Raw genomic sequence first — 24,749 nt, forward strand, 5'->3', positions numbered from 1 at the left:
CCAATCTCCCAGTATAATGCACGATTTATAATCCCATAGATTCGCAGCTGACAATTTTGAGATGGTTTTGAGAGGAATCAAACCTGAAGGAGAATTGCAGAGTCACACAAGTAGGACAATGGAAGCGGTCTATTTCCTAAAAAGTGATAACTCGCAGATTGGATCTGGCTATAAACTTGATTGCATGTTCCATGACGCATAGAGCTTAATCTAATGATAGAAATGACTTGGCTCATCAGCGGTTGAAAATAGTCCCTTCGAAGAGCAGCGTCTGGAAAATTTCTTCCTTCTTTTTTATGCATTTTAAGTCACTAAGTGAGTGTGGTATATATACAATATACTGCCCATTCTGAATACTGTCTAGAATTGTTGGTTGCTATATAAGCTATTTTGGCATAAGAAAGACTAGGAATTCAATTCTTACCCACATTCATAGTTTTTGTTCTGAATTTGTATGCACTAAAAAGCAACTGTGCATATTTTACATAATTAAAAACAGTAGAGAATTCTGCAATTTTAACCTGATTTATGTCTTCTTTCAGCTCTTGGGAAGAAGTTGTCTTCCACTAAGAAAGGCGGGTGGGGGGAGGAATTGGAAGCATTTTAAAGAATTGAAATAAAATCTGAACACAAGCGGTTCCTTTTTAAGGGCATCTAGATCAGGCTGTTCTGGTTAAGGGAAATCACGGGAGTTGAAATCCGACAAATCTGAAGGACGCTGGAATGGGACAGATCATGGATTTGGAAGATAACTCTGGCTTGCGGTATCACAAAAACAATACAATAGCATGGCATCTCAGGCTTCTCCTGCTGTTTCTCCCAATGGTACAATAGATCCAAGCAAAGAGGAAGCCATGTGGGTGACTCCCTGCATTAATTAGCATTAGTCCTAAGAGCCAAATACAGAGGGAGTTGCCTGAGAAGAAGACATTCCTCCCAAAGAGAGGAAAGAAAGAATTAAATAATGGGCCACTGCTGTGTTGGCCAAAGGCCCACTACCCTCTGCGACTTCTGCCAAGGTTGGGTTAGTTTTTAGAATAGAATAGAATAGAATTTTTTTTTATTGGCCAAGTGTGATTGGACACACAAGGAATTTGTCTTGGTGCATATGCTCTCAGTGTACATAAAAGACAAGATACGTTCATCAAGGTACAACAAATGATGGTCAATATATCAATATAAATCATAAGGATTGCCAGCAACAAAGTTACAGTCATACAGTCATAAGTGGAAAGAGATTGGTGATGGGAACGATGAGAAGATTAATAGTAGTGCAGATTTAGTAAATAGTTTGACAGTGTTGAGGGAATTAATTGTTTAGCAGAGTGATGGCCTTCGGGAAAAAACTGTTCTTGTGTCTCGTTGTTCTGGTGTGCAGTGCTCTATAGCGTCGTTTTGAGGATAGGAGTTTTGAGGGTAGGAATTGAAACAGTTTATGTCCTGGATGTGAGGGGCCTTTAAATATTTTCACGGCCCTCTTCTTGATTCGTGCAGTATACAGGTCCTCAATGGAAGGCAGGTTGGTAGCAATTATTTTTAGTTAGGCTGTGCTATTGCAAGGCATTCATATTGAACATTGAATCAAACTATCCATGAAAGAAACCTGTTACAAAGGTAGTCCTGATGATACAGCATCAGTAGATTGAACAAAACTTCTTGAAGCTTGTCATCTCTTGAACCAGATCATGGGGAAACGCGTTAACATATCAGTGCTTGGGAAAGAGTAGGGCTCTAAAGGACCAAAACCATTAAATTAAGCAGTGATTTGCAACAGGGGTGTCCAACCTTGGCAGCTTTAAGACTTGTGGACTTCAGTTCCCAGAATTCCCCAGCCAGCCATGATTTACAGGATGTGCTGAGGATATTTATACTGTGGACTGTTACTGCTAAATAGTCCTAAAAGGAAAATGGTTCTTTAATGCTCATTTACCATATTTTTCGGAGTATAAGACGCACCTTTTTACCCCGCAAAAGAGGGTGAAAATCTGTAGCCCCACCCAGCCTCTGAAACCTCCCCTTGAAAGGCTGAAAAAACAAGGCGCAGAGCTCACAACCAATGAACCTGTTGCTAAAGTTCACCTCTGGGAACAGCTGGTTGGGGGTATTCCGGGAGGCTGATCCACCTGCCAATCAGCTTTTTTCTTATTTTCCTCCCCAAAAACTAAGGTGCGTCTTATACTCCGGTGCGTCTTATAGTCTGAAAAATACGGTATGTTATTTAGAGAATCGTCCTTGCTAGATTACGTTCTACTTTTCTTCCAAGCATCTTCTGCATCATCCCGCATGATGTAGTTTAGAATAAGAGGTCATGAATGGGCAGAGTCATTCTGTAAACTTCACAGGCAGATGGAGATCGAATCCTAGATCTCCCTAGTTTCAATCTGACCCTTGAACTCTACGCAATAATATTTCTGGTCACTAAATTGCCATTGTGAGAGAGAGGGAAATGACGAATTATGTGGCTGGAAAGTAACCACACCAACTGTATTGAATGGTAATTAAACAGAAATGTACATGAGATTAAAATTAAGGGTTTTTTTCCCCCCTGATCACGTTCTCTACATATGACACTTGTCCTAGAAAGAATTGTATGCTTTGTCCTAATGCCTTGCAGGAAAAGTCATTTGTGGCTAAGCGTTTCAGATTTTTTGGGAAAGTAGATTGGCATAGTGTTGCCACATTCTGTATTCCTGGATGTAATAATACATTTTCCCTATAATGCATCACATGCACCAGAGGTCTCTCCAACCTTGGAACTTTAAGACTTGTGGACTTCGAGTCCCAGAATTCCCCGGCCAGCATGGTCCACAAGTCTTTAAAGTTGACAAGGTTGGAGACCGCTGATCTGCACCGTTGTGGCTATAGGAATGAATAGGCCATAACAACTCCAAGAATTTACTTTTGAGTCCCATCCTGCACAGTCCCATCATGCACAGAGGGCCTCTGTGGCTCAGACTGGTAAGACAGTCTGTTATTAACACAGCTGCCTGCAATTACTGCAGGTTCTAGTCCCACCAGGCCCAAGGTTGACTCAGCCTTCCATCCTTTATAAGGTAGGTAGAATGAGGACCCAGATTGTTGGGGGCAATAAGTTGACTTTGTATATAAATATACAAATAGGATGAAGACTATTGCTTAACATAGTGTAAGCCGCCCTGAGTCTTCGGAGAAGGGCAGGATATAAATGCAAATTTTAAAAAAATTGTGGATTCATATTTTGGAATTTAAGGTGGCTGCATTTCTACTTACAATCCCTATTGGGTCTGCTTACTAAGGCAGTTGACGTGGCCATAAAACCAAATGGCTCTGTTGTTGTTTTTTAAAAAAACAGAGCTTTCGTCTTCATGAATTTTTTTCTCTGCACCTGGACATGTATAGTTTAAAGAGCATGACTGTTTTCTTTCCAGAACTGAATCTTAAAGCCTCCCAGGTAGTCATCCAGTTCATTTTCAACTAGATCCAACAAAACCGAGGAGCGTTTCAGTTAATAACGTCCAAGAAGCTCTGTCAGATCAGGAGCAGGGAAAACAGGAGAATGAGTGATCTGAACCAATAGCAGATGTCAGGGGGAATGTGCTGATCCACTTATTACCTAGCACTGAAAGTACTGGAAAAATGTTCTGGAGGCCAGCAGCGACACAGCCCTTCTGGGTGGCCTGCCCATCATTTTGTGTTGGCTGTCATTTTGCAGAAGGCATTCTGGGTCATCATGACACTTGAGAAGAAATGTGTGTGTGGGGAAGAAGACACTCAATTGCTTTCTCCCAAGTTTTCTCTTAAGATAAAGATGGGTGTGTACCCAGCTTCGATCCAATTCAGCTTTTCTGGATTTAACAGTGCAGTAGCTAATATGTTACATGGACCAGTCATTATTTCTGATCTATGTGTGCTGTTGTGCCTCATGGAGAAGATAGATTTTTTTTTCAAAATTACTCTCCACCCAGAATGTGTTGTAGCTGCAGTTTTCGCAATCCAGCAGTTCCTGCAATTTTCCCAAGGATGGTGTCCTCTAGATCCAGGGTCTTCAATTGTAGGAAGTTAGCACCCACCCCTCCCCTAGAAGAGTGAAATATCTTAGGAAATATTAAAAAGGGCAGAATATTATATTTCCCTGGATGCGAAATGGAGAAACATGTTTTAAAGACAAAGCAACTTCCTGCCTCCCCCACATTTGTCAGCAGAGGCAGAAACTCATCCACCTTTGTCAATGGGCCATTAAGGCCTCAGCCAAGCTCACTCATTCCCCCCACCTTTGTCAATGGACCATCATCTGCAACACAATGTGACCCATCTAGCAACAGAAACTCACCACAGGGCAAGACTCAAGCAAGCTTGAGAGACAACCTACAAAGTTAGCTAAGACCCCTAGACCACCTGGGAGTTTGACAACCAATCAGGATACATTTCTTATACAGGAACAGGAAACACTAAGGTGGGGCCCCACAGAGAGTATAAACTCAGGCACTCTCAGCATCTTGCTCTGCTTTCTTCTCTGGTTCTTCACTCAATTTTCCCTCTTCCACCTGTCACTGGATCAAAGACTTTCTGAGAGACCGACCACAAACAGTGAGGGTTGGGTCTGTCGCATCCACCCCCCTGAAGCCTAGCACTGGCTCCCCACAGGGCTGTGTGCTCAGTCCCTACCTGTATTCATTGTACACACACGATTGTATACCGTCAGACCCATCTACTGTGATTATTAAGTTCGCAGGTGATACCACCATATTGGGCCTTATTACAGGTGGAGACGAAACAGTGTACAGGGCAGAGGTTCAAAAACTTTCCGCATGGTGCTTAAAAAACAACCTGCACCTGAACATCAGCAAGACCAAGGAGATGGTGTTGAACTTCTGGAGGAAGAGAGAGGACCCTGCTCCACTTTACATTGAGGGGGGCTGTGTAGAGAGAGTTTCCTCCTTTAAATTCCTGGAAGTCCATCTCAGGGAAGACCTCACCTGGAAAAACAACACAATCCAGGTGGCCAGGAACGCCCAACAGAGACTCCATTTCCTTAGGGTCTTGCGTAAAAACAGGGTGGAACAACAACCGATGACCTCCTTTTACTGGTCCACAATAGAAATCCTCCTCACTTATTGCATCACGGTATGGCATGCCGGATAGAAAAACATTACAGAGGGTGGTGAGAACATCGTGGCTCTCCTCTGATACCACTGGATGAGATCGCTAGGGCTCGCTGCCTTGGAAGAGTGAGGAAAATTCTCAGGGACGACTCTCACCCTGGTCATCACTTCTTTACCCTCCTACCATCGGGAAGGAGATATAGAAGTATAGCCAGCCGCACAAACAGGCTGAAGAACAATTTTTATCCAGGGGCTGTCAAGACTCCTGAATGAGAAATAATATCATAACTACGTAGTATGATGGGCTGCAGGGCCTGTGCAATGTGTAACATGTTCACACTGGTGCAATAGGACTGGGTGTTTTGTTAATAAGATTTATTGGGTTAGGGATTTTCTGTCTTCACTGTGAGTTGTATTGTGTTGGGGGGGGTGCACTGAGGGAGCTCAACCAATCTCATTGTACATATGTTATGCACTGACAATAAAGATTTGAATTGAATTGCTTCCATGCAGCTCAGAGGATAGTGTGTGTGTGTGTGTGTGTGTGTGTGTGTGTGCGTGTGTGTGTGCGTGTGCATGTGTGTGATATGATGGGTGCAGAGGCCTCTCAAGACAAGCGCACACACATATACACATGGTCATCATAAACATAGCGGTTTCAATCTGTAAGCCTAGGTACTGTGCATAATTGGTTCATGCCCTGAGTAACTTTTTCAAACACAGAATAGATTATTCTCCTAGTATGGATATGAAAAAAATGAAAGTGTGTCTCGGCTGAATGCAGTTCTGGAAGTAATTGCATTTCTAATGTAAGTTCCCTAGTCAAAATTATGTATCTGCCAAGATTATTCTAAAGTGCATCAGAGACAAAAATTGGACAATAGCTGGAGACCTGTAGTGTTATCATTTGTCTATGTTCTCTCATTTTTAAAATGAATATTGACGAGAAAAGCATATATTCATACCAGGGTTCCTGCAATTAGTTGGAATTGCCTGTTTTATTAATATGCCCTTAGTGTGTTTTCTATAAAGCATTAACTCTTTGAAAAATAATTTGTACAATAGACAATTTTGGCTAAGATGTTCAAAAAAGGGCAGTGATTGTATTTCCTTTGAAGGAAACCAAGATAATCAGAATTAATTCTTGGAAACGTAACATTTGCTCAGTCCCGATTTCCGAGACATAACAATCTTGGAATTGGCAAGAACAAGTCTAAATCCCTTAAACACAACAACACAAAAATCCAGGAATTTGTTAAAAATTTCCTGGTACTTTTGAACCTGGGAATAGTGGTTTCATATTTATGATTTTAATTGAAGGGCCCTTTGGACATTACTACGTAACTAAGGAAAGTGAGTAATAGCACCATGTTTGTTCTAAATGTCATTGATTAATTTAATTTTATTCTAATTAGGCAACTTTTGAATTCTCAACACTTTTTAAATAGGGTACAGTCAACTTTCCCTCTTGAAAAGGGATTACAGGGCTGGGTGGAACATCAGCATCTGCACTTGTCTAAAAACAAATTTTTCAGTTGTGGGAATGTGCTCTTCCAGAATACAAATGTCGGAGATTTTTAACCATGTCTTTAAGAAAAATCTGCATCTCTCGTTCTGTTGTGGGTGAGATGATTTTATGTCATTGAATAAAGTCATGAAAAATGATGGGAAGAAAACTCAAAATTACCGTAGGTAACTGAAAAAAAAACCACCCCTTTTTTGTATTTTATACAGTGAGATTTCAGGTGACGAATGAAGAACAAATGCAAAAGCTAGCACAAGAAAAAAAAGAGGTACGTGTGAACATTCTGCATTATATTCAAGACCCGAAAACAGTTTAGTCTCTAACCTTTCTTATTTCTTTCTGCACGCTTTGCAAAAACAATTTAAACCTTTATACGATGAATTGTGCATATTCTTTAGAGAGAGAGAGAGAGAAAAAAATCTCCCACCCACCTGGGCTCATTTAATGAACTATAGATCATACAGGAGAGAGAAACCAGTTCACAAAATACTGAATATCTAATTGGCAAGGAAGGAAGAGAGTAGAATAAAAATATTACAAACAGCAATAAACTTTTATTCAGAGTGTGGGTTGCGCTTTGCACTGCAAATACAGAACAGTCAATGTCAGCCTTTTAGCCACAAATACAAAATTAGGAAGCAAGAGAAAGACTGAGATGGCAGTTCCCAGAGAGCAGAGATTGGGGAGGGGAGATTAGATCATTAAAAGCAACCTTGGGGACAGAGTGCTTAACCTTTCCTTCTGCACTATTTTCTCAATCAGGATCTGTGTGTCGTTCCCCCCCACCTTCTTAACCCCCACCCACCCACCCACCTCTTAGCAGCCCAGCTGGAAGGAAGATTAAACTGTGCTCTTTCCATCTCCTTTATAGTCCCATTACGTTGGAGATGGTCCAGACTTTCAACATTCGCTTTTCAACCTTGGTGGTCAAAGTCCATTGGTCTCCTATTATCTTCAGATGCATGGAATCCCTAATACTTTAGCAAACTCCCGGGGTTACCGGATCAATCATAGTGAAATCTGCAAAGTACCATATCCTTTCATGTTTAAAGGAAGACGTTTATTACTTGAGATAGCTTTAGTTTCTGAAACCTGCGGTAAAATCATCTGTGTCCGTTAAAACACACACACACACACACACACACACACACACACACACACACACAGTGTGATGGGTGAAGAGATGGGAAACACAGAAGTGAAATCTGGATTTTGCGGGAATGTGGTTTTTCTTTTTCATGACAGGTCAAACTAAGAAACTTGGACTCCGTTTTTGGAACTTTTTTTTTTTTAAATTTCTCTCTGAGCTCAGTTCTTTTCCAAATTGGATTTGGAGAAAAGGGCTAAACAAATATATAGAGGAGCTGCTGCATACATCTTCTCTCAATTATGATTTGCTTTTGCTATTAAAAGACACCTATAACATACATGTTTTATTTGATACATATATAGGACAGATATATAACAAGAGCCAGTTTGGTCTGGGGCAGGGGTCTGCAAACTTGGCTCTTTTAAGACTTGTGGACTTCAATTCCCAGAGTTCCTCAGCCAGTAACTCTGGGAGTTGAAGTCCACAAGTCTTAAAAGAGCCAAGTTTGCAGACCCCTGGTCTAGGGTTAAGGCACCACACTTGAAACCTGGAGACCATGCATTCAAGTCCCACCTTAGCCATGAAAGCCAGCTGAGTGACTTTGGGTCAGTCACCAGCAGACTGTAAATTCTATTCCTGCCTTAGCAATCAAAGCCAATTGGGTGACTTCTGCCAGTCAACAGAGACTTGAGTTCTAGTCCTACCTAGCCATGAAAGCTAGCTGGGTGACCTTGCACCCGTCATTCTCTCTCATCACAACTCACTTCGCAAGATGGTTGTTGTAGAGAAAATAGGAGGAGGAAGGTGTGTTGGATATGTTTGCCGTCTTGAGTTTTTTGGTTAAAAAAATAAAAATAAAAGTAGGATATAAATAAATAAAGAAGGACGCGGTGGCTCAGTGGCTAAGATGTTGTGTTTGTCGATCGAAAGGTCGGCAGTTCAGTGGTTCAAGTCCCTAGTGCCACATAATGAAGTGAGCTCCCATTCCTTGTCCCAGCTAGCAGTTCGAAAGCATGTGAAAAATGCAACTAGGAAAATAGGGACCACCTTTGGTGGGAAGGTAACAGCATTCCGTTCGTCTTTGGTGTTGAGTCATGCCAGCCACATGACCACAGACCACAGAGACCTCTTCGGACAGTGCTGGGTCTTCGGCTTTGAAACGGAGATGAGCACCGCTCCCTAGAGTTGGGAACGACTAGCACATATGTGCAAGGGGAACCTTTACCTTTTAATAAATAAATAAATAAATTAAATTGAAGCCACGTCATAATGACTACATACGCTCATCACACTAATCCACAGTCTGCTCAACCATTGTTTACTCAATAAATCATAAAAGCAGAGAACAGTAAGCCAAAAGTGAACAAGATCACTGCATGGACTTAAGTCACTGAGTAAAATCTTGGCACATGCCTAGAAACTAGATAATTTAACAGCAATTGGATGTTTTGGTAGACTACGACTGCAAAAGCCAGATTGAGCATTTCAAAATCTCTAGATCAGAATAATTTTCTGATTTAGTTCTAGGTTCCAGACAACCAACCTTCTGATCCTTGTTTCTCTGAGGAGAAACAATACGCGTGACAGACATCCAAAGGAATGGCCTTTAATCTCCCGCCATGTGCACAGGACCTATTAGATGCCAGGTTTCCATGACAGATCGCAGATTCTTTAGTGGATGAGTCAGTCTGGAACGTTATTTCCAGAAAGAAACTATGAAAATCATTGATACAAATCGTCTCTGGCAGGATTCCGATATTAGGTTAGCCAGTAAGCAGAAGAAGGTTCACAGTTCTGTAAGAATATTTTGTCTGTTAGGTAATCATTTGATTCCTTTCCTTTCTCCATCTGAGTCAACAGCCTGATCCTATGAACGTGCAACTTTGGGATTTAAACTTGGAAATGAGTTGGAATTTCTCTTGTTACAACCTAGTCGACTTGGGAGACAACTACGTCTTAACTATAAAACCATTCCCTTTGCCGTATTCAGATGACTTTGAAATGAAATGCCCGATCGTTATGTTGGCTTCCTTTGTTAAAGTGAAAAATGAGGAAATGTGGATAATTTTAAGTCATTTTATTTTGTCCTACATATATAATCATTTCCAGAACGATCTAGTCCCAGTAAAGAAAAAATAACAAGTTCATTGTTTCATGCACTTCACAGGAGAAGTCTTATCACTCCGTTCTCTTTGATATGAAATTGATTCCAAGTAATGGGATAATCTTTCATGGAATTACATAAATCATCATCAAAAAACCTTTTTCAAATCAAGGGCTACACTCAGCTTTTGAGAGACACGTTGGAGACATGTTCCCCTAAAAGGGTGGCGCTAGAACAGAAAACAAATAGGATTTAAATTAAATTAAATTAACAGGATTACTCAAGCGTTCAAGAATGTTTGCTTTATATTACATTAAATAGTGTAGTTTAGCAGCAACTTTTTGGAGGTCTCCAAAGTTTATATCCCCGTGTTCAGTTTCCTCATCTTTCCAGAACATTTAATTCTGCTTGAAGTCTTTATTTTAGCCATAAGGCCAGCAGTTAGAATTAATAAAACGATTAACAGTGGAGATACATAAAAATAAAGAAAATTAATAAGAGATTTTTCAAACTCAAGGAGAGACAGGTAGGACATATAGAAGCAGAAAATTTCTGTGAACGGTGATCATTCAGGAAAAGGATCAAGTAAAGTCATGATCTGGGTCAAGCATTTTTTTTTTTAATATAAGTTAAATATAAGTTTTCCAGGATTTGCTGTAGAAACAACAGTAAATGAAAACGTGGCTCAAGGAACTCCATTATTAAGCTATTCCCCACAAAGACCTGTGTACTGGGCAGTTGTTTCTTATTTCTTCTCCATTATTAATTGCACTGTTTTAAAAAAAACTTTCATTCTTAGCATTTAAAAATGTTTCTAGTACCTTACTTTTATATAAAGGAGTCCCTGCAGATTTTACTTTGCTAATCATTGCCCACTCTTGGGGATGGTGTTAATCTCTGTTTCAAGGCCATCGAGCCAGTGCTGTCTGTGGTCATGTGGACATCACCATGACATCATGGAGCAGTGTTACCGCCCCACCAAAGTGGTACCTATTTATCTGCTTGCATTTGCATGCTTTCGAATGAGTTCGATCCTAGGTAGATGCAGATATTTCCCTCTCTGGGCACACAGATTATATCTGCTGGATATAACTCTGCATTGGTGACAAGAAGGGCATCTGGCCAGTAAACACGCAGCTCCATTCAGTTGCCTAGAATCCACCCCACAAGGGATTAAGGGGTCATTAAAAGATGATGATGATTTCCATGCTTTCGAACTGCTAGGTTGGCAGGAGCTGGAGCAAGGACAGGAGCTCACCCCATCTCATGGCGTTCAGGTCTCAAACTTAGGCTGTTGGCTTTCTAGCTGACAAGCCCAGTTTCTTAACCGTTGAGCCACTGGGCTTTTAAAATATTTCCAGTGAGGGACAGTTATAGAGGGAGGGATATCCAGATGTTACAAACAACAAATGAACGAATTTATACATTCTCCTAAACAAAAGATAAAAGTGTTATTCTTACCCAGGCTTAAAAAAACAATGGCCAACATGAAACGAACCATTTGTGTTTCCCTTCTCTTTATCTCTATATAGCTCTAACACAGTGGTTCTCAACCTTTATAGTGCTGTGACCCCTTTAATACAATTCCCCACAATGTGGCGACCCCCAACTGTAAAATTATTTTCGCGGTGATAGGCAGCAATCTCAGCGTGCCTCAGCAGCCGCAGAAGGGGGGGAAAAGCAGCAAACTGGTTTTTTTTTAATTTATCGCGCCTGAAGCCGTATTGGCTAGCGATCTGAACTGCTTGCGATTGCCTTGAGGACAGAGGCATTAAAGTGGAGACTCCTCCCCTATTAAGTTATCACGCCTGAAGCCAGATTAGGCTAGCGATTGGGAGTGATTGCTTGTGGAGTCAATCACTGGAGCGCGATTCTTCGACTTGCAAGTATACTTCCCATATTTCCGATGGTCTTAGGCGACCCCTGGCAAATTGTCATTCGATCCCCAATGGGGTCGCGACCCACAGATTGAGAACCGCTGCTCTAACAGAATAACAGAGTTGGAAGGGACCTTGGAGGTCTTCTAGTCCAACCCCCTGCCTAGGCAGGAAACCCTACACCACTTCAGACAAATGGTTATCCAACCTCTTCTTTTTTTTAAAAAAAAGTATGTTGGCGCATTCATAACTTTCTTACACACATATTTTTTCTCTCTCTTCTCAGTCCCTGCTAGATGTTGAGGAGTGTCCCCAGAGGGTTTAAAATTGTCTCTCCTCCTTTCACAGGTTAAAAAAGAAAAGAAAAGCTAGATCTTAGCTCATAACGGCCGTCTTGGCTTTTTTTTTTTTAATGCCCCCACAGACACCCTTGTAAAAGTTATTCTGTGATCAAACCCAGTGATGTGTTGTTGTTTTTTCAGCGCTCTACATCTCCTCAATCTCAATTAGACACTTTTTATGAGTATATCTGGAACAGCAAGTATTCTCCTCCAAGCCCTTTTGGCTTACAATTGTGCGCTTTGCTTTGCTTGCATTTTAATGATTGTCAAAAGGCACTTTTGAGCTTTTCTTTTGGTGAGATTTCAAGTTAGCTTCCCTTCTCTCCCCCCCACACCCCCCGCTCTCAAATTTTAGAGACCAGCAAAAGGTAAAGGGGAAAGCCTAACAAATGGAAGAGGATGTAGAACAGGGTATATTCCAGATTAGTTCCTGGACAGATACGGGAAGGGAGGGTGTGTGTGGAAATCATGATATAGTTCAGTCTTTCCTCATCTTGTGACTGTGTAAATACACCATTCCTTTCAGGAGACTTGTGTTCTGAAACGTCTCTCTCTCTCTCTCTCTCTCTCTCTCTTCCATCCCAAACTTACTGCCAAGACTTTCTGGCTGAATTAAGCTGAACTACATTTTTCAGAACAGAACAACTAAAGTTACACATTTCTCCACATATTTCCCCCCCCCCCCCTTCAAGTTAGAATTCTTCAGTCTGCCAGTAGCCCTTTTCGTAGGACAATATCCCCATCAAAAATCCCACTTCTAATTGATACTGGCTTTTAAAAGCAAACTTACCCAAATAGTCACAATGGACGCATAAATGCACACACAGCTTCAGAAACAGTTTTATTAATCCGAGGAAAATATTATTCTTTTCCTATGGCAATGCGGTTAGGCGGTGTGGGGAGGGGGGTAGGAGGAAAAGAATGAAATAGACTGGATGGTGTTTGGAACAGGTCTATGCTTCTTTCTTTCTTTCTTTCTTTCTTTCTTTCTTTCTTTCTTTCTTTCTTTCTCTTTCTTTCTTTCTTTTTTCCTAATTTTTTTATTTTTTAATATAATAGTTCCATCTTCCATTGAACAGTGTTTCATCTGTACACAATGGTGTAGGGTTTCCTGCCTGGGCAGCGGGTTGGACTAGAAGACCTCCAAGGTCCCTTCCAACTCTGATATTATTATTATTATCTGGGTACATGTATTTTTGTGCAGTAATAATCAAAATTTACAACAGTATTCATTACATTGATATTACTCCTCTAATTTTACAATACTAATATTGAACATTCTCCCTCTTGACATATCTTCTAATAAGAATATAATAATAATATTAAACATAATAATCCTAATAGTCTCTCTCTCAGCATATTTTCTATATTTCACTGATCTTTTGTTTCCCTATTTTTAACCTCTGTTTTTATTCTCTAACCATTGATAAAAAGTTCCAATGTCATATAATATTCAGTTTATTCTTTCTCCTTAATTGCAAGTATTAATCTATTTGTTTCTGCACATTCTAATATTTTGCCTCACTCTTTCTTGTAGTCCACTGTTTCTTGTAGAGCTCGAGATAGAATGGAGCAGGGATGGTATTCACTTACCTTTGCTACCGGTTTACAAATGTGAGTGCGTGCGTCCTTCCGCGCATGTGCAGAGCATCAAAAATGTGGATAAATGGGGCATGATTACATCCGGGCGGGTGGGCAGAGCCACCTGCAGCCACTACTACCGGTTCACCACAACCGGCTGAATACCACCACTGGAATGGAGGCCAGTTGTAGACAACCTTCCAGGATTGTAGTTATCAAATTCAAAAAGAGAAGAGAGGAGAATGGAGAGAAGTGGTAAAAGCATAGGAAGTACATGTATCAGGCACAGGAAATCAGGAATCCAGGCAGTTCGAATGAATATATAGGTTTATTGTGTGCTACAGCTCTCTACAAGAATCTGAACTACTAACAGTCAAAGCAAATTGGTGGTAGATAAGAGTCAATGGAATTCAAGGTGGGCTGGACTTAAGACTGATGACATGCTTGACCCCTCCCTCAGGCTCAGCCAGCTCATCTCCTACACATGTACTCCGATTAAAAGACTTTCCAATATAAAGAAAGATCTTTGAGTTAGATGTCGGACCATATTGCTTCTCAAAATTTTAATTTTAGCAATTAAACGTGGAAAAAAAATCTTGGTTATCTAATATTAGGCAATAAGTAATTTCCATCAGCACTTGTCCAATTAGCCCTTGAACATAAGAAATATCATAGCAATTGATAATCAGGGTTTCCATCGTGTCTTTTAAAAAGCTGTATTGATTCAGCAAAGATTAAAAGAAAAAACATAGTGAATCCCAAGAAAACCAGTAACATAGTGGATCTTTCAACATTCCAATGCCACAAACAGCTATCATTTCAAACATTACATTACCCTAATAAAACATATTCAGGAATCTGCTATGTTAAAGTTAGACCCTTGAGAAATGCAGTGGTTTGGAATGTAAGACCAATAGGAAAATAAACCCTTCCATATATTAAAAAAAAATCCATTTGAGTTAGATGCATTTCTTGATCATAAATTGATAGGAAATTTGGTAGCTTTACTCAGAGAATTGAAGACTTGATATTACCTACTTTGGAGCAGAAGGAATAATGCAGGACAATTGTTTCTACCTTTTGTTAAAAAAACAAGTCAAAATTGAGTTTTATTTCTGGAGAGGTCTATGATTCTTAATTTGTTCATCTAGCAATAGCACTTATATACCGCTTCACAGTGCTTTGCCTCCTTCTCTAAGCGGTTTACAGAGTCAGCATATTGCTCCAATAATCCTTTATTTTGGTCTTCATGCTCAGATACTATGGCTATCTTTCAACAAGATTTGCTGAAGATGAGACTGTGCTAGATTGAAAGAATTGCATGAGACGATCGATAGGAATGCATGAGGCAATGAACTTGTTAATATGCATGCATGCATACATACATACATACATACATATATATATATATATTTGTTTTCTGAGGTTTTCGTGGGTGTTTGTATGTAGGTCTTTGGTTATTCGGGTTTTCTCCCGTGTAAAATTGGAAGTGTCTTGGCAACGTTTCGACGAAGTCTCATTCGTCATCTTCAGGCTTCAGCTTCGTGCTTCTGGGAGCAATGCTCCCAGAAGCACGAAGCTGAAGCCTGAAGATGACGAATGAGACTTTGTTGAAACGTCGCCAAGACTCTTCCAATTTTACACGGGAGAAAACCCGAATAACCAAAGACAGACCTACATATATATATATATGTTGAAAAGTCAGCTTTCTTCTTCAAGTAAGGTGATTGAGGAACTTTCTCAGCCTTGATTTTGGGTCATCCCTTTACATTTTGGGACAGAGCTGCAGGGTGGCATTCAGGACCACTGAACGGGCTACCTTTCTGCAATGCTTAGCTGATACAGGAGAGTGGTAAACCACTCACTAATATTTCTGGCGGCATTTATTATTACCTCCCTTTCAAAAGACAATAGAAGTCCCTGTTGGAGTCACCTGAACAATAGGCCAATACTTTGACATTCAAGGTAAGGTAAAGGTAAAGGTTCCCCTCACACATATGTGCTAGTCATTCCTGACTCTAGGGGGCGGTGCTCATCTCCGTTTCAAAGCCAAAGAGCCAGCGCTGTCCGAAGACGTCTCCGTGGTCATGCGGCCGGCATGACTCAACGCCAAAGGCGCATGGAAATTCCGTTCCCACCATAGGTGGTCCCTATTTTTCTACTTGCATTTTTTACCTGCTTTTGAACTGCTAGGTTGGCAGAAGCTGGGACAAGTAACGGGAGCTCACCTCATTATGCGGCACTAGGGACTCGAACCGCTGAGCTGCTGACCTTTCAATTGACAAGCTCAGCATCTTAGCCACTGAGCCACTGTGTCCCTTAGACAATGAGAGTATTTCTTCCCAAATCTGACCCTGGAAGATGCCTCAATCAACTCGGAAGTTGGAAAATGGCTACAACGTCCTGCTGTTGTCCTGAGAGGGGAGCACTTGGAGCTTACTTGGAGCTATCCAAGGTACCATTTTTCTTTTTCTGCCCTCTTCACCAAAGGACCTGAACTGAGTTAGCTGGCCATATCTGTTGCTCTCCAGCAACAGCCAAAGGTCTTGACTTTCCCAGCAGAAGACAGGCAGTCCTGAAATGGGGAAACAACTGGCTATTTGGTTTCCTATCCTTCTAAATAGCTTTGCATGAAGCCATAAAGGGAAAACCATGCAGAGTTTGGGCATCAATGACGCCCATCACCCATTGGCAGCAGAGAAGGTCCTAAAGAGCTAGAATCAATGGGGAATTCGACAGGAGTGAACAAACGTGGATTCATATTGAGAAGGAAGTGGCCTTGGTCAGAAGTCAGGTTGAACTGCAAATTAGAATGCAATCAATTTCTGGGCGGAGTTCCATTCCTGGGAAGGCTCTTTTTCTAGATTAAAGAGAGTTTCACTTATTCCTGGGAGAATAATTTTAATTGTAAGCCACCCAGAGTCGCTTTTCAGAGTGAGATGGCGGCATATAAACTTAAATAAATAAAGCAAGAGTAGGGGCGTGACTGGTGGGTCAGTGTGCTGCTTCCTGAGAAAGAGGCATTTGGTCTGAGGCAGGGGTCTCCAACCTTGGCCACTTTAAGACTTGTGGACTTCAACTCCCAGAATTCCTCAGTCTACAAGTCTTAAAGTGGCCAAGGTTGGAGACCCCTGGTCTGAGTGACCCATGTTTTTGTTGTCCATCATTTAGATTCCTAAAACATTGCATGTGGAAGGGCCCTTTTTAAAATGTTTGGAACCTACTGTTTTGTTTTGTTTTTTTTTAATTTCTTTCATGAACTAAAGAAAAATTACCGTATTTTTTGGAGCATAAGACGCACCAAAAAAAAGAGGGTGAAAATCTGGGGGCGTCTTATACTCCGAATGTAGCCCTGCCCATCTTCTCAAACGGAGGTTTCAGAGGCTGAAAGAAGCTTCAGAAAACAAGCCCCCAAACAGAGCTTCAGAGGCTTTTTTTCTGAAGCTGTTTTGGAGGCTTTCAGAGGTAGAAAAAAATGTTTTTTCTGAAACAGAGTTTCAGAAGTTTCAGAGGCAGAAAAAAAAGCAAAAAAAAAAAGCAAGGCACAGAGCTCACAACCAAGGAACCTGTTGCTAAAATTCACCTCTGGGAACAGCTGATTGGGGGTATTCCGATCCACCTGCCAATCAGCTTTTTTCTTATTTTCTTCCCCAAAAACTAAGGGGACTCTTATACTCTGAAAAATATGGTAAGTAAAAGAAAAGTAAAAGAAAAATACTGCAGTTAAAAAAATTGCAGAAACAAAAAGCATCTATTTAAAAAAGGAATAGAAAGTGGTTTTTTCCCTCCTAAACAAAAAGGGGAGCCACATACTCTTTGTGAGCTCCCAAGAGCTATTTTAAAGATCCGTCTTAAATATTTGTTGCCAAGTGTGACATTTGTACAGAAAAAGGTAATCTATTAGGAAAAAAGACATTGTTAATATAGTTAATAAATTCCACTGCCAATAAATTTATCCTTAATTCTAGATTTTCCCTCCAAAGCTTTTTGCTACTATGTTAACGGTTGAGTCAGAACACTTTCTCACAGTTTTACAATGCCATGATTCAATTAAAGATACATTCTAGTAGTAACTGCAGCTAATGCAAAACTTTTGATGCCCAGATTATCTTCCGGCACGTGGTACCGACCACATTAACCTTCAATTTATTCTTCAAACCTAAATTATTTATCTTAGTGCTGCAGAAACATCAAGAGACGAACCACGGTTACTATAAGATACTCACTCTTAGAGAAGCAAAGGGAAGGAGACAGAAGTCAAAGAGTGATTGTCCTCTGTTCCCATCAGGATGCTTCTCCTCTTTGGAAAAAGGGGGTATCGCTTTAAAGGTAGTCCTCGACTTACAATTGTTTTATTGAGTGACCATTCCAAGTTACAGCAGGACTGAAAAAGTGACTTACGACCGTTTTTCACACTTGAGGCCGTCGCAGCCTCCCTGTGGTCACGTGATCAAAATCTAAACCCTGGCCCGTAATGATTGCCGTGTCCCGAGGTCCCTTTTGCGACCTTCTAACGAGCAAGGGAAGCCGGATTCACTTAACAACGGTATAACTTGCTTAACAGCTGCAGTGATTCGCTTATGAGTAAAACGGGGCAAAACTCACTTAACAAACGTCTTGTTTGGCAATGGAAATTCTGGGCTCAGTTGTGGTCGTAATTGGAGGACTATCGCGTACAAGGGTTTGGTCTTCGAATCGGTGCGCCATTCGTCTTTGCAAAGCTGTTCGTCTTAGGATGTCTCCTGGGCTTGGTGCAAAAGCTGCACCTGTCCTTCGCGAGCGGAATAATGCCAGGTAGGAAAGGCCCATGTCCATCAGCTTGTCCCAGGTCACTGATCATTTGCAAGAGATGAAAACAATACAAGTTTTCCCTTGACCAGAACGTCAGCACACCCCTTTCTCCAACTTACATGGATGTCATTCAGGACAGTAAAAAGACTTCGAGGAAACTGCTGAATAATTTTGCCGAGTACGTATTGACCTCGGGAGATTTCAAATTGAGGGCATGGGACAAATTTATTAGATTCACACTATCTTGATTTCGCACAACAGGAGTTTCTACTCGGTTGTCTGCTTTTTTCCCCCTCTTTTTTTTTTTTCATTCCTAAGCTAATGCATGCACATGCATACCCAGTTCCCCTGGGACTTGCAAAAGAGCAGGCACGATGCGTTTCAAATCAAATCGACTCGGTGTATCACGGCCGTCTGCTTTTCTGCATTCGCCGCGGTGAAATTTTAAAAGGGGAAAATTCACCGAAATCTAGATCAAGTGATCTGTGCGTGTTGCATTCTGGAGGAACAGTAAACTTGAACAAACAAACAAAAAAACCCACTTCCAGACAGCCAGGTAACTTTGGTCATCCTTGGCAACTGCCCTTCATTTTTGAATAATGTCTAACAGATGTCTAATGCAATACTCTGAGTGGACTAGCCTCCAGAGAAAGCTGTTAATGTCACCCTTTCTGGCTCACCCTGGAAGAAATGATTTGCAGAATGCTGATCTTCCAAATTTGTACGATGATGCGTTTTGTATCGTTCGCTCTCCTCTAAAAGGAAAATCCGTTGGGGAAAAAAATAGTATCACTAAAATGAAAAAAAAAAGTTGAGTTCCTCTCTACATTTCCAGTATATCACATGATGAGTTTTCCTTTCTAGTTTTGAACACAAGTGTTGTGCAGAACTGATGGTGTTACAAGAAAAGAGAGAGAAAGCTGACAGGAAGTTCAGGAGGTTTGTTTTTCAAACTATTTGTTTTTATAAATATTCAGGCTCCTTTAAAATTGAAAATCCTTTGGTGAGGGGGAACCATCATGCCCTTCACCACGTATGGCATCTGGTGATTATTTATCAACTAAAGTTAAGTCATTTTTGAAAAATGCAAAGATGTTGTAGAGGAAAACTTAGGATACCTTTAGAAGTGGACTGAAAAACCGAATTAAGGGCTTGAGAATTTCACATTCTTTCCTTGTTCGTAATCCCCAATACATTTAATTTTTCCAAGGACCATTTATTTAGACCAGGCCTGTGGCCTGGGGACCTCTGGGGATCCCCAAGTCCTTTTTAGGGGATCCGCAAACTCAAAACATATATTTTAATATTTTTTTTAGCTTGAAATTTCTAAGAGAGTTACACAGCAGTAGATATCAACCACAGAAAATCAAAACTCTGGGGTCCTCAAGTCATTTTTAAGAACATAAAGCAATCCTGAATCCAAAACATTTGAGAACCGCTGATTTAGACCATTGCCATATACAAATAATGTCTCTGCCAGACCACTTCAGATGGTTTGTGATTTAAAACAAAGGCTAAACATTTATTTATATGTTTATAATTAACCAAGATTACAGTTTCATAGTTCCTGGGATCAACATCAGGGTCAAGAACCTTACCAGTCTCTAGTCCAGGGTTGGCGAACCTTTTCGGCACCGAGTGGCCAAACCGGAACGCACCTGTATGTGTGCACATGCATGCGCAGGAGCACTGGAAACCCAAAGACCAGCTGGCTGGCACATGCATGCCTGTTTTTTGGCCGTTTTCTGGGCCATTTTCAGGCCACTTTTGCCCGGAAACGGCTGAAAAATGGCCTGAAAACGGCCCCAAAATGGCCTGTTTTGGGACCATTTTGGGGGGCCATTTTCAGGCTGTTTTCCGCTGCCCGCAAAGACCATCTGGTTGGAAACCAGAAGAGCAGCTGGTCACGGCACGCGTACCCACAGAGAGGGCTCTGCACACCACCTCTGGCACGCGTGCCGTGGGCTCACCATCACAGCTCTAGTCTTTTCACAGACCAAGAGACCACGAGTGGCATGGCCACATAAGAGATTTTTGAGGAAAGGAGGAGCTATTGTCAGCTGGCCCAGCTGGGCCACAGGGTTTTCCTCAGAAACGGCCAGTGGAATGGCAGTCAAACAGTGCAAATCTCCGTGCACCAACTTCTCTAAGCCAATGGTTCTCAACCTCACCGACGTTAAAAAGTATGAAATTTAACTCCCAGAATTTTAGCTGTTCAAGTTCAGACATCTTAAAGTTGCTAAGAGAGTTGAGGAAAAAAACCTTGCTTTGACTCATTCCTTTGTCAAAAATGTAATTTTTCAAAAACGGATATCATCCTTAACGGATGCTTTCCTTTGGATGATGGTGGATCCGTTTTCCCCCCCTCACCACGTTAAACATTGTTTGTGAGCAAGAGTCTACTTTTATTTGATATTAGGCCTTCAGAGAAATAACGTGTACAAAGACAGCCATGTATCTGGGACACAGTGAACGTGGTGAAAAGGCTGTGTAGTTTGCAACACTCTGTCCAGCCTGCCAGAAATTGAATGAAATGTCACTTTGACTTATCCACATTGGAACAAATGTGGTATAAGCTGCACGAGGGCAGGAGTACACAAAAAAAGTGAGTTTCTTGTAACTTGCTGTGCTCTGTATTTTTTTTTTTTTTTTTGCCTAGGATGCTAGAAACCATCACCACAAAACCTACCGAAAAAAGGATAAAAATAGAAGAGTTTCTGCTGCGAATGGTAATTCAGTTTTTACGTCACTGTCTTCCGTGGGTTAAATGCACGTTGCCGCCTACTTAAGAAATGGAGAACGTGCTGGAGTGCACACACAGTTTTTACTCATGTTAAATTGGCAAAAATAAACCCATGTAGTTTTTGTATAATGTTAATTGTATATTCAAGTAGGTTTGGGTCCTTATTCCATAACAGATCACGGAATGAAGTTGAACAGAAGTCTCTGTTTATCTTGTAAAAAGTAAAACCCGCTGAGGGCCTCTAAAAAGTCTTGATCTGCTTATGAAGGATACAGCACTGTTGTTTGACATATGGTTGTAGTAGGACTGGGGGAGATTTAAGTATGGTGGAAAAGAGCTTCTTCCTTGGGTTCAAAACCTGTTCGTCTCAAACTACATCTGTAGGGTTGTTTCTGGAGGAAAACCTTCCCCTTCTTCATCCCACTCCCCAGAAAATTTGAGGTAGATGTGCCAGAAACATCTTGCTTCTTCTCACTCCAGGATCTAGCTGCATTTTATTCCCCTTTTAAGAAAAACTAACATCTGGAGATGGGACATTGGGTGCTGAGTTAGAATGTTGGGTGGGTTCCATTGTGTTGGAGCTTCCCTGCAACTTCTGAGTAACAGAATAAAGGAGTTGGAAGGGAGCTTGGAGGTCTTCTAGTCCAACCCCTTACTTAAGCAGGAGATTCTGTACCATTTCAGACAAATGGCTGCCCACAGTCTCTTCTTAAAAACCTCCAGTGATGGAGCACTCACAACTTCTGAAGGCAAAAGACATTTCACTGATTGATTAACTGTCAGGAAATTTCTCCTTATGTCCAGGTTGGTCCTCTCCTCGATTAGTTTCCATTCATTACTTCTTGTCCTGCCTTCAGGTATTTGAGAGAATAGGTACACACACACACACACACACACCCCTTCTTTGGTGGTAGCCCCTCAAATACTGAAACATTGCTATCATGGCATCCCTAGTCCTTCTTTTCATTAAACTAAAAAAAAGGTAAATATTCCCCTCGCACATACCTGCTAGTCGTTGCCGACTCTAGGGGGCGGTGCTCATCTCCGTTTCAAAGCCGAAGAGCCAGCGCTGTCCGAAGACGTCTCCATGGTCATGTGGCTGGCATGACTCAATGCCAAAGGCCCACGGAACGCTGTTCCCTTCCCACCAAAGGTGGTCCCTATTTTTCTAGTTGCATTTTTACGTGCTTTCAAACTGCTCGGTTGGCAGAAGCTGAGACCAGTCACGGGAGCTCACCCCATTACGTGGCACTGAGGTTTCAACCTTTCGATCGACAAGCTCAGCGTCCTAGCCACTGAGCCACCACGTCCTAGACATATCTATTTCCTGAAACCATTCTTCGAATGTTTAAGCTTCCAGGTCCCTAATTATCTTTGTATGACTCGGGAGGCGGGGGGGGGGGGAATGGTGGTGGGGGAAAAGGGAAGGGGTTACAGCATCACACCATGCAAAATCCCACCCAAATGTCATTCCTGGTGTTTCTTTTGACTAGGCAAATGCCAAGATCCACCGTCATGGGTCTTGTACCTCAGAATCAGAAGCTAAAGATGCCTGACATCAAGAGACGTGCCGTGAATGTCAATGGGATTTCTTTTCTTCCGCCAAAATTAATCATACTATGCTTTTTGCTATGATGTCGGCTTCTGACTGTCGAATCAATAAAGAACGAGACAGAGTCATTGGGCTTTTTTCCTCCCTTCCCCTTTAATTGCAATCTGGTTCGTTTCAATAATTTTAACCAATATATTTTGGCAAATTGTGTTTTATATTGTCAAGGCCAGAGAGAAATCAACATTTTGGACGATTATGTTGGAAGCATATTTTAAGGAAGAAAACAAAAATACATTAGAAAGATTAATAGCACTTTTGAGAGGGGGGGGAGTTTGGAAACCCACCCTAATAATAGCTATTGCTATTGTCCATTATAATGTAATAAAAAACAGCAAAATGAATTGTTTACTGCAGTGTACGAAGTCCTCCGAAAATGTGGCGTCCTTCAGGCTTCAAGGACAATTACAGCTCCTCCGCCAGGATTGGTAGCAAAGAGGCTGTTTTCTTCCAGGGCTAACCTTTGGCCATCATTTCTGTAATAAGCCTCCTTCACATTTGCTAGGAACCTTTCAGTTTTGTCCACAGGGACCATTGACACAGTACAGCCACCCCATCCTGCCCCAGTCAGGCGTGAGCCAACGGCTCCGAACTGCCTAGAAGAAGAACAAATAAAAATGAAAATAAATGAAACAGATTTTAAAGGCATAAATCAAGGGAGAACGTGTTGTGCATGCAAGGAGCCTACTGGCAAATGCTGGAGAGAGGCGGGTTAGATTTCTTCTAATTTTCAAAAGGAAACAAGACAACCTCAATAGGCAGCTAAAAAGTCAGGTGGTTGCAACCCAGCTCTGAACAGGTGGCAGGTTACGCGGCCTGGTGTAATCTAATCTGAACTATGGATTTACTGTGAACTTCATAGTTTTAAGGTCTTCTGTGTCTGCCAGTCTTGATGTCTATATAATGTCACTAAGCCTCTAAGACTAGCAAATAGAAAATTGAATAGTAGGGTAACATTTTACCTATGCCCTGAAGTGGTTTCCTATAGGCATATCATTACGATTGCAGATAGTCCAGATTAGATTCGTCTTTACTCTAATCCAGGGATGAAATGCTACCGGTTCGGGCGAACCGGTAGTAAAAAATATGCTACCGGTTCGGACAAACTGGTATTTCCAGCGATCAGCTGTGCCACTTGATTTATATTCGCCAGAATCTAAATTTATATTCTAGCGAATCTAAATCACGCAGCACAGCTGTTCCCCCCTTGCAGTTCTACTTACCTTAGAAAAGGCTTCTTGAACCTTCTTTTCCAGCGCTGTGCAGTAGCGCCTGCGGTGCGCATGCATGCAAAGCACGCATTTGGCACGCACCATCCATGCATGTGCCCAGCGAAGTTGTAGCAGACTTCAGAGCATTTCACCATTGCTCTAACATCCCTCTTGATATTTTTATGTACCTACCTGTCCACCAGCATTCAGAATTGTGGGGTTTTTTTAATTTCCTCCCTAATGGGAATGGGAACAGTGGCTGTTGATATCCTCCAGTTCATTCTTGTTATGTGAGTGGCTCAGCCCCACCATAATAGGACTGCTGTTCAGGTAAGGAATTTAGGTGCAACGATTCGCTTGTAGTTTAGAAGTTGCGACAGCCCAATTTTGCCATCCTTTTAGATGGTTCCTAAAATGTAGCTACTAACCAGCTGTTTACATATATATCTCTGCGTCAATAGCCAGATCTGCAATGGGTTCCTCATTTTAATGTTTCAGTTGCTAATTAGCCTTTTCAAATTCATTCGCCTCTGCCTAGATCAGGGGTGTCAAACACAATTTCATTGAGGGCCGCATCAACATTGTGTTTAACATCAGGGTGCCGGGGTGGGCGTGGCTGGGATGGCCATGGCCAGCTCGACGTCACTCATTTCGGGGGCGCCTGTGGTGGCCCGAGCGCTCTGTCAGCGAAAATGGGCTCCCGAGGGGCTCGTCTTTACTGACAGAGGCACGGTGGGCCGGTCCTTCACTGTTTCCAGGGTGGCCCTGCAGGCCAGATCTAAGCACCCTGCGGGCC

The 24,749-nt window shown here is 41.6% G+C and overlaps 2 protein-coding genes across 2 annotated transcripts in view; one reads left to right on the plus strand and one right to left on the minus strand.

Annotated features, from left to right (window-relative positions):
- The window catches only part of FAM227B (family with sequence similarity 227 member B), a 97,359-nt gene extending 74,549 nt beyond the window's left edge, over positions 1-22,810 (plus strand). The window contains exons 12-17 of the mRNA XM_058156465.1: positions 6,816-6,874; positions 7,478-7,637; positions 18,490-18,568; positions 19,255-19,329; positions 21,050-21,119; positions 22,627-22,810. Of these exons, the coding sequence (XP_058012448.1) occupies positions 6,816-6,874; positions 7,478-7,637; positions 18,490-18,568; positions 19,255-19,329; positions 21,050-21,119; positions 22,627-22,689 (506 nt within the window). The 3' untranslated portion in view covers positions 22,690-22,810. The remainder of the gene's footprint in view (positions 1-6,815; positions 6,875-7,477; positions 7,638-18,489; positions 18,569-19,254; positions 19,330-21,049; positions 21,120-22,626) is intronic.
- Positions 22,811-22,840: 30 nt separating this feature from the next.
- Positions 22,841-24,749, minus strand: part of GALK2 (galactokinase 2) — a 51,208-nt gene continuing 49,299 nt past the window's right edge. The window contains exon 10 of the mRNA XM_058156524.1: positions 22,841-23,338. Coding sequence (XP_058012507.1) covers positions 23,131-23,338 — 208 coding nt within the window. The 3' untranslated portion in view covers positions 22,841-23,130. The remainder of the gene's footprint in view (positions 23,339-24,749) is intronic.

The sequence above is a fragment of the Ahaetulla prasina genome, chromosome 13 (assembly GCF_028640845.1).
Source record: "Ahaetulla prasina isolate Xishuangbanna chromosome 13, ASM2864084v1, whole genome shotgun sequence".
In the NCBI taxonomy this organism is placed as follows: domain Eukaryota; kingdom Metazoa; phylum Chordata; class Lepidosauria; order Squamata; family Colubridae; genus Ahaetulla; species Ahaetulla prasina.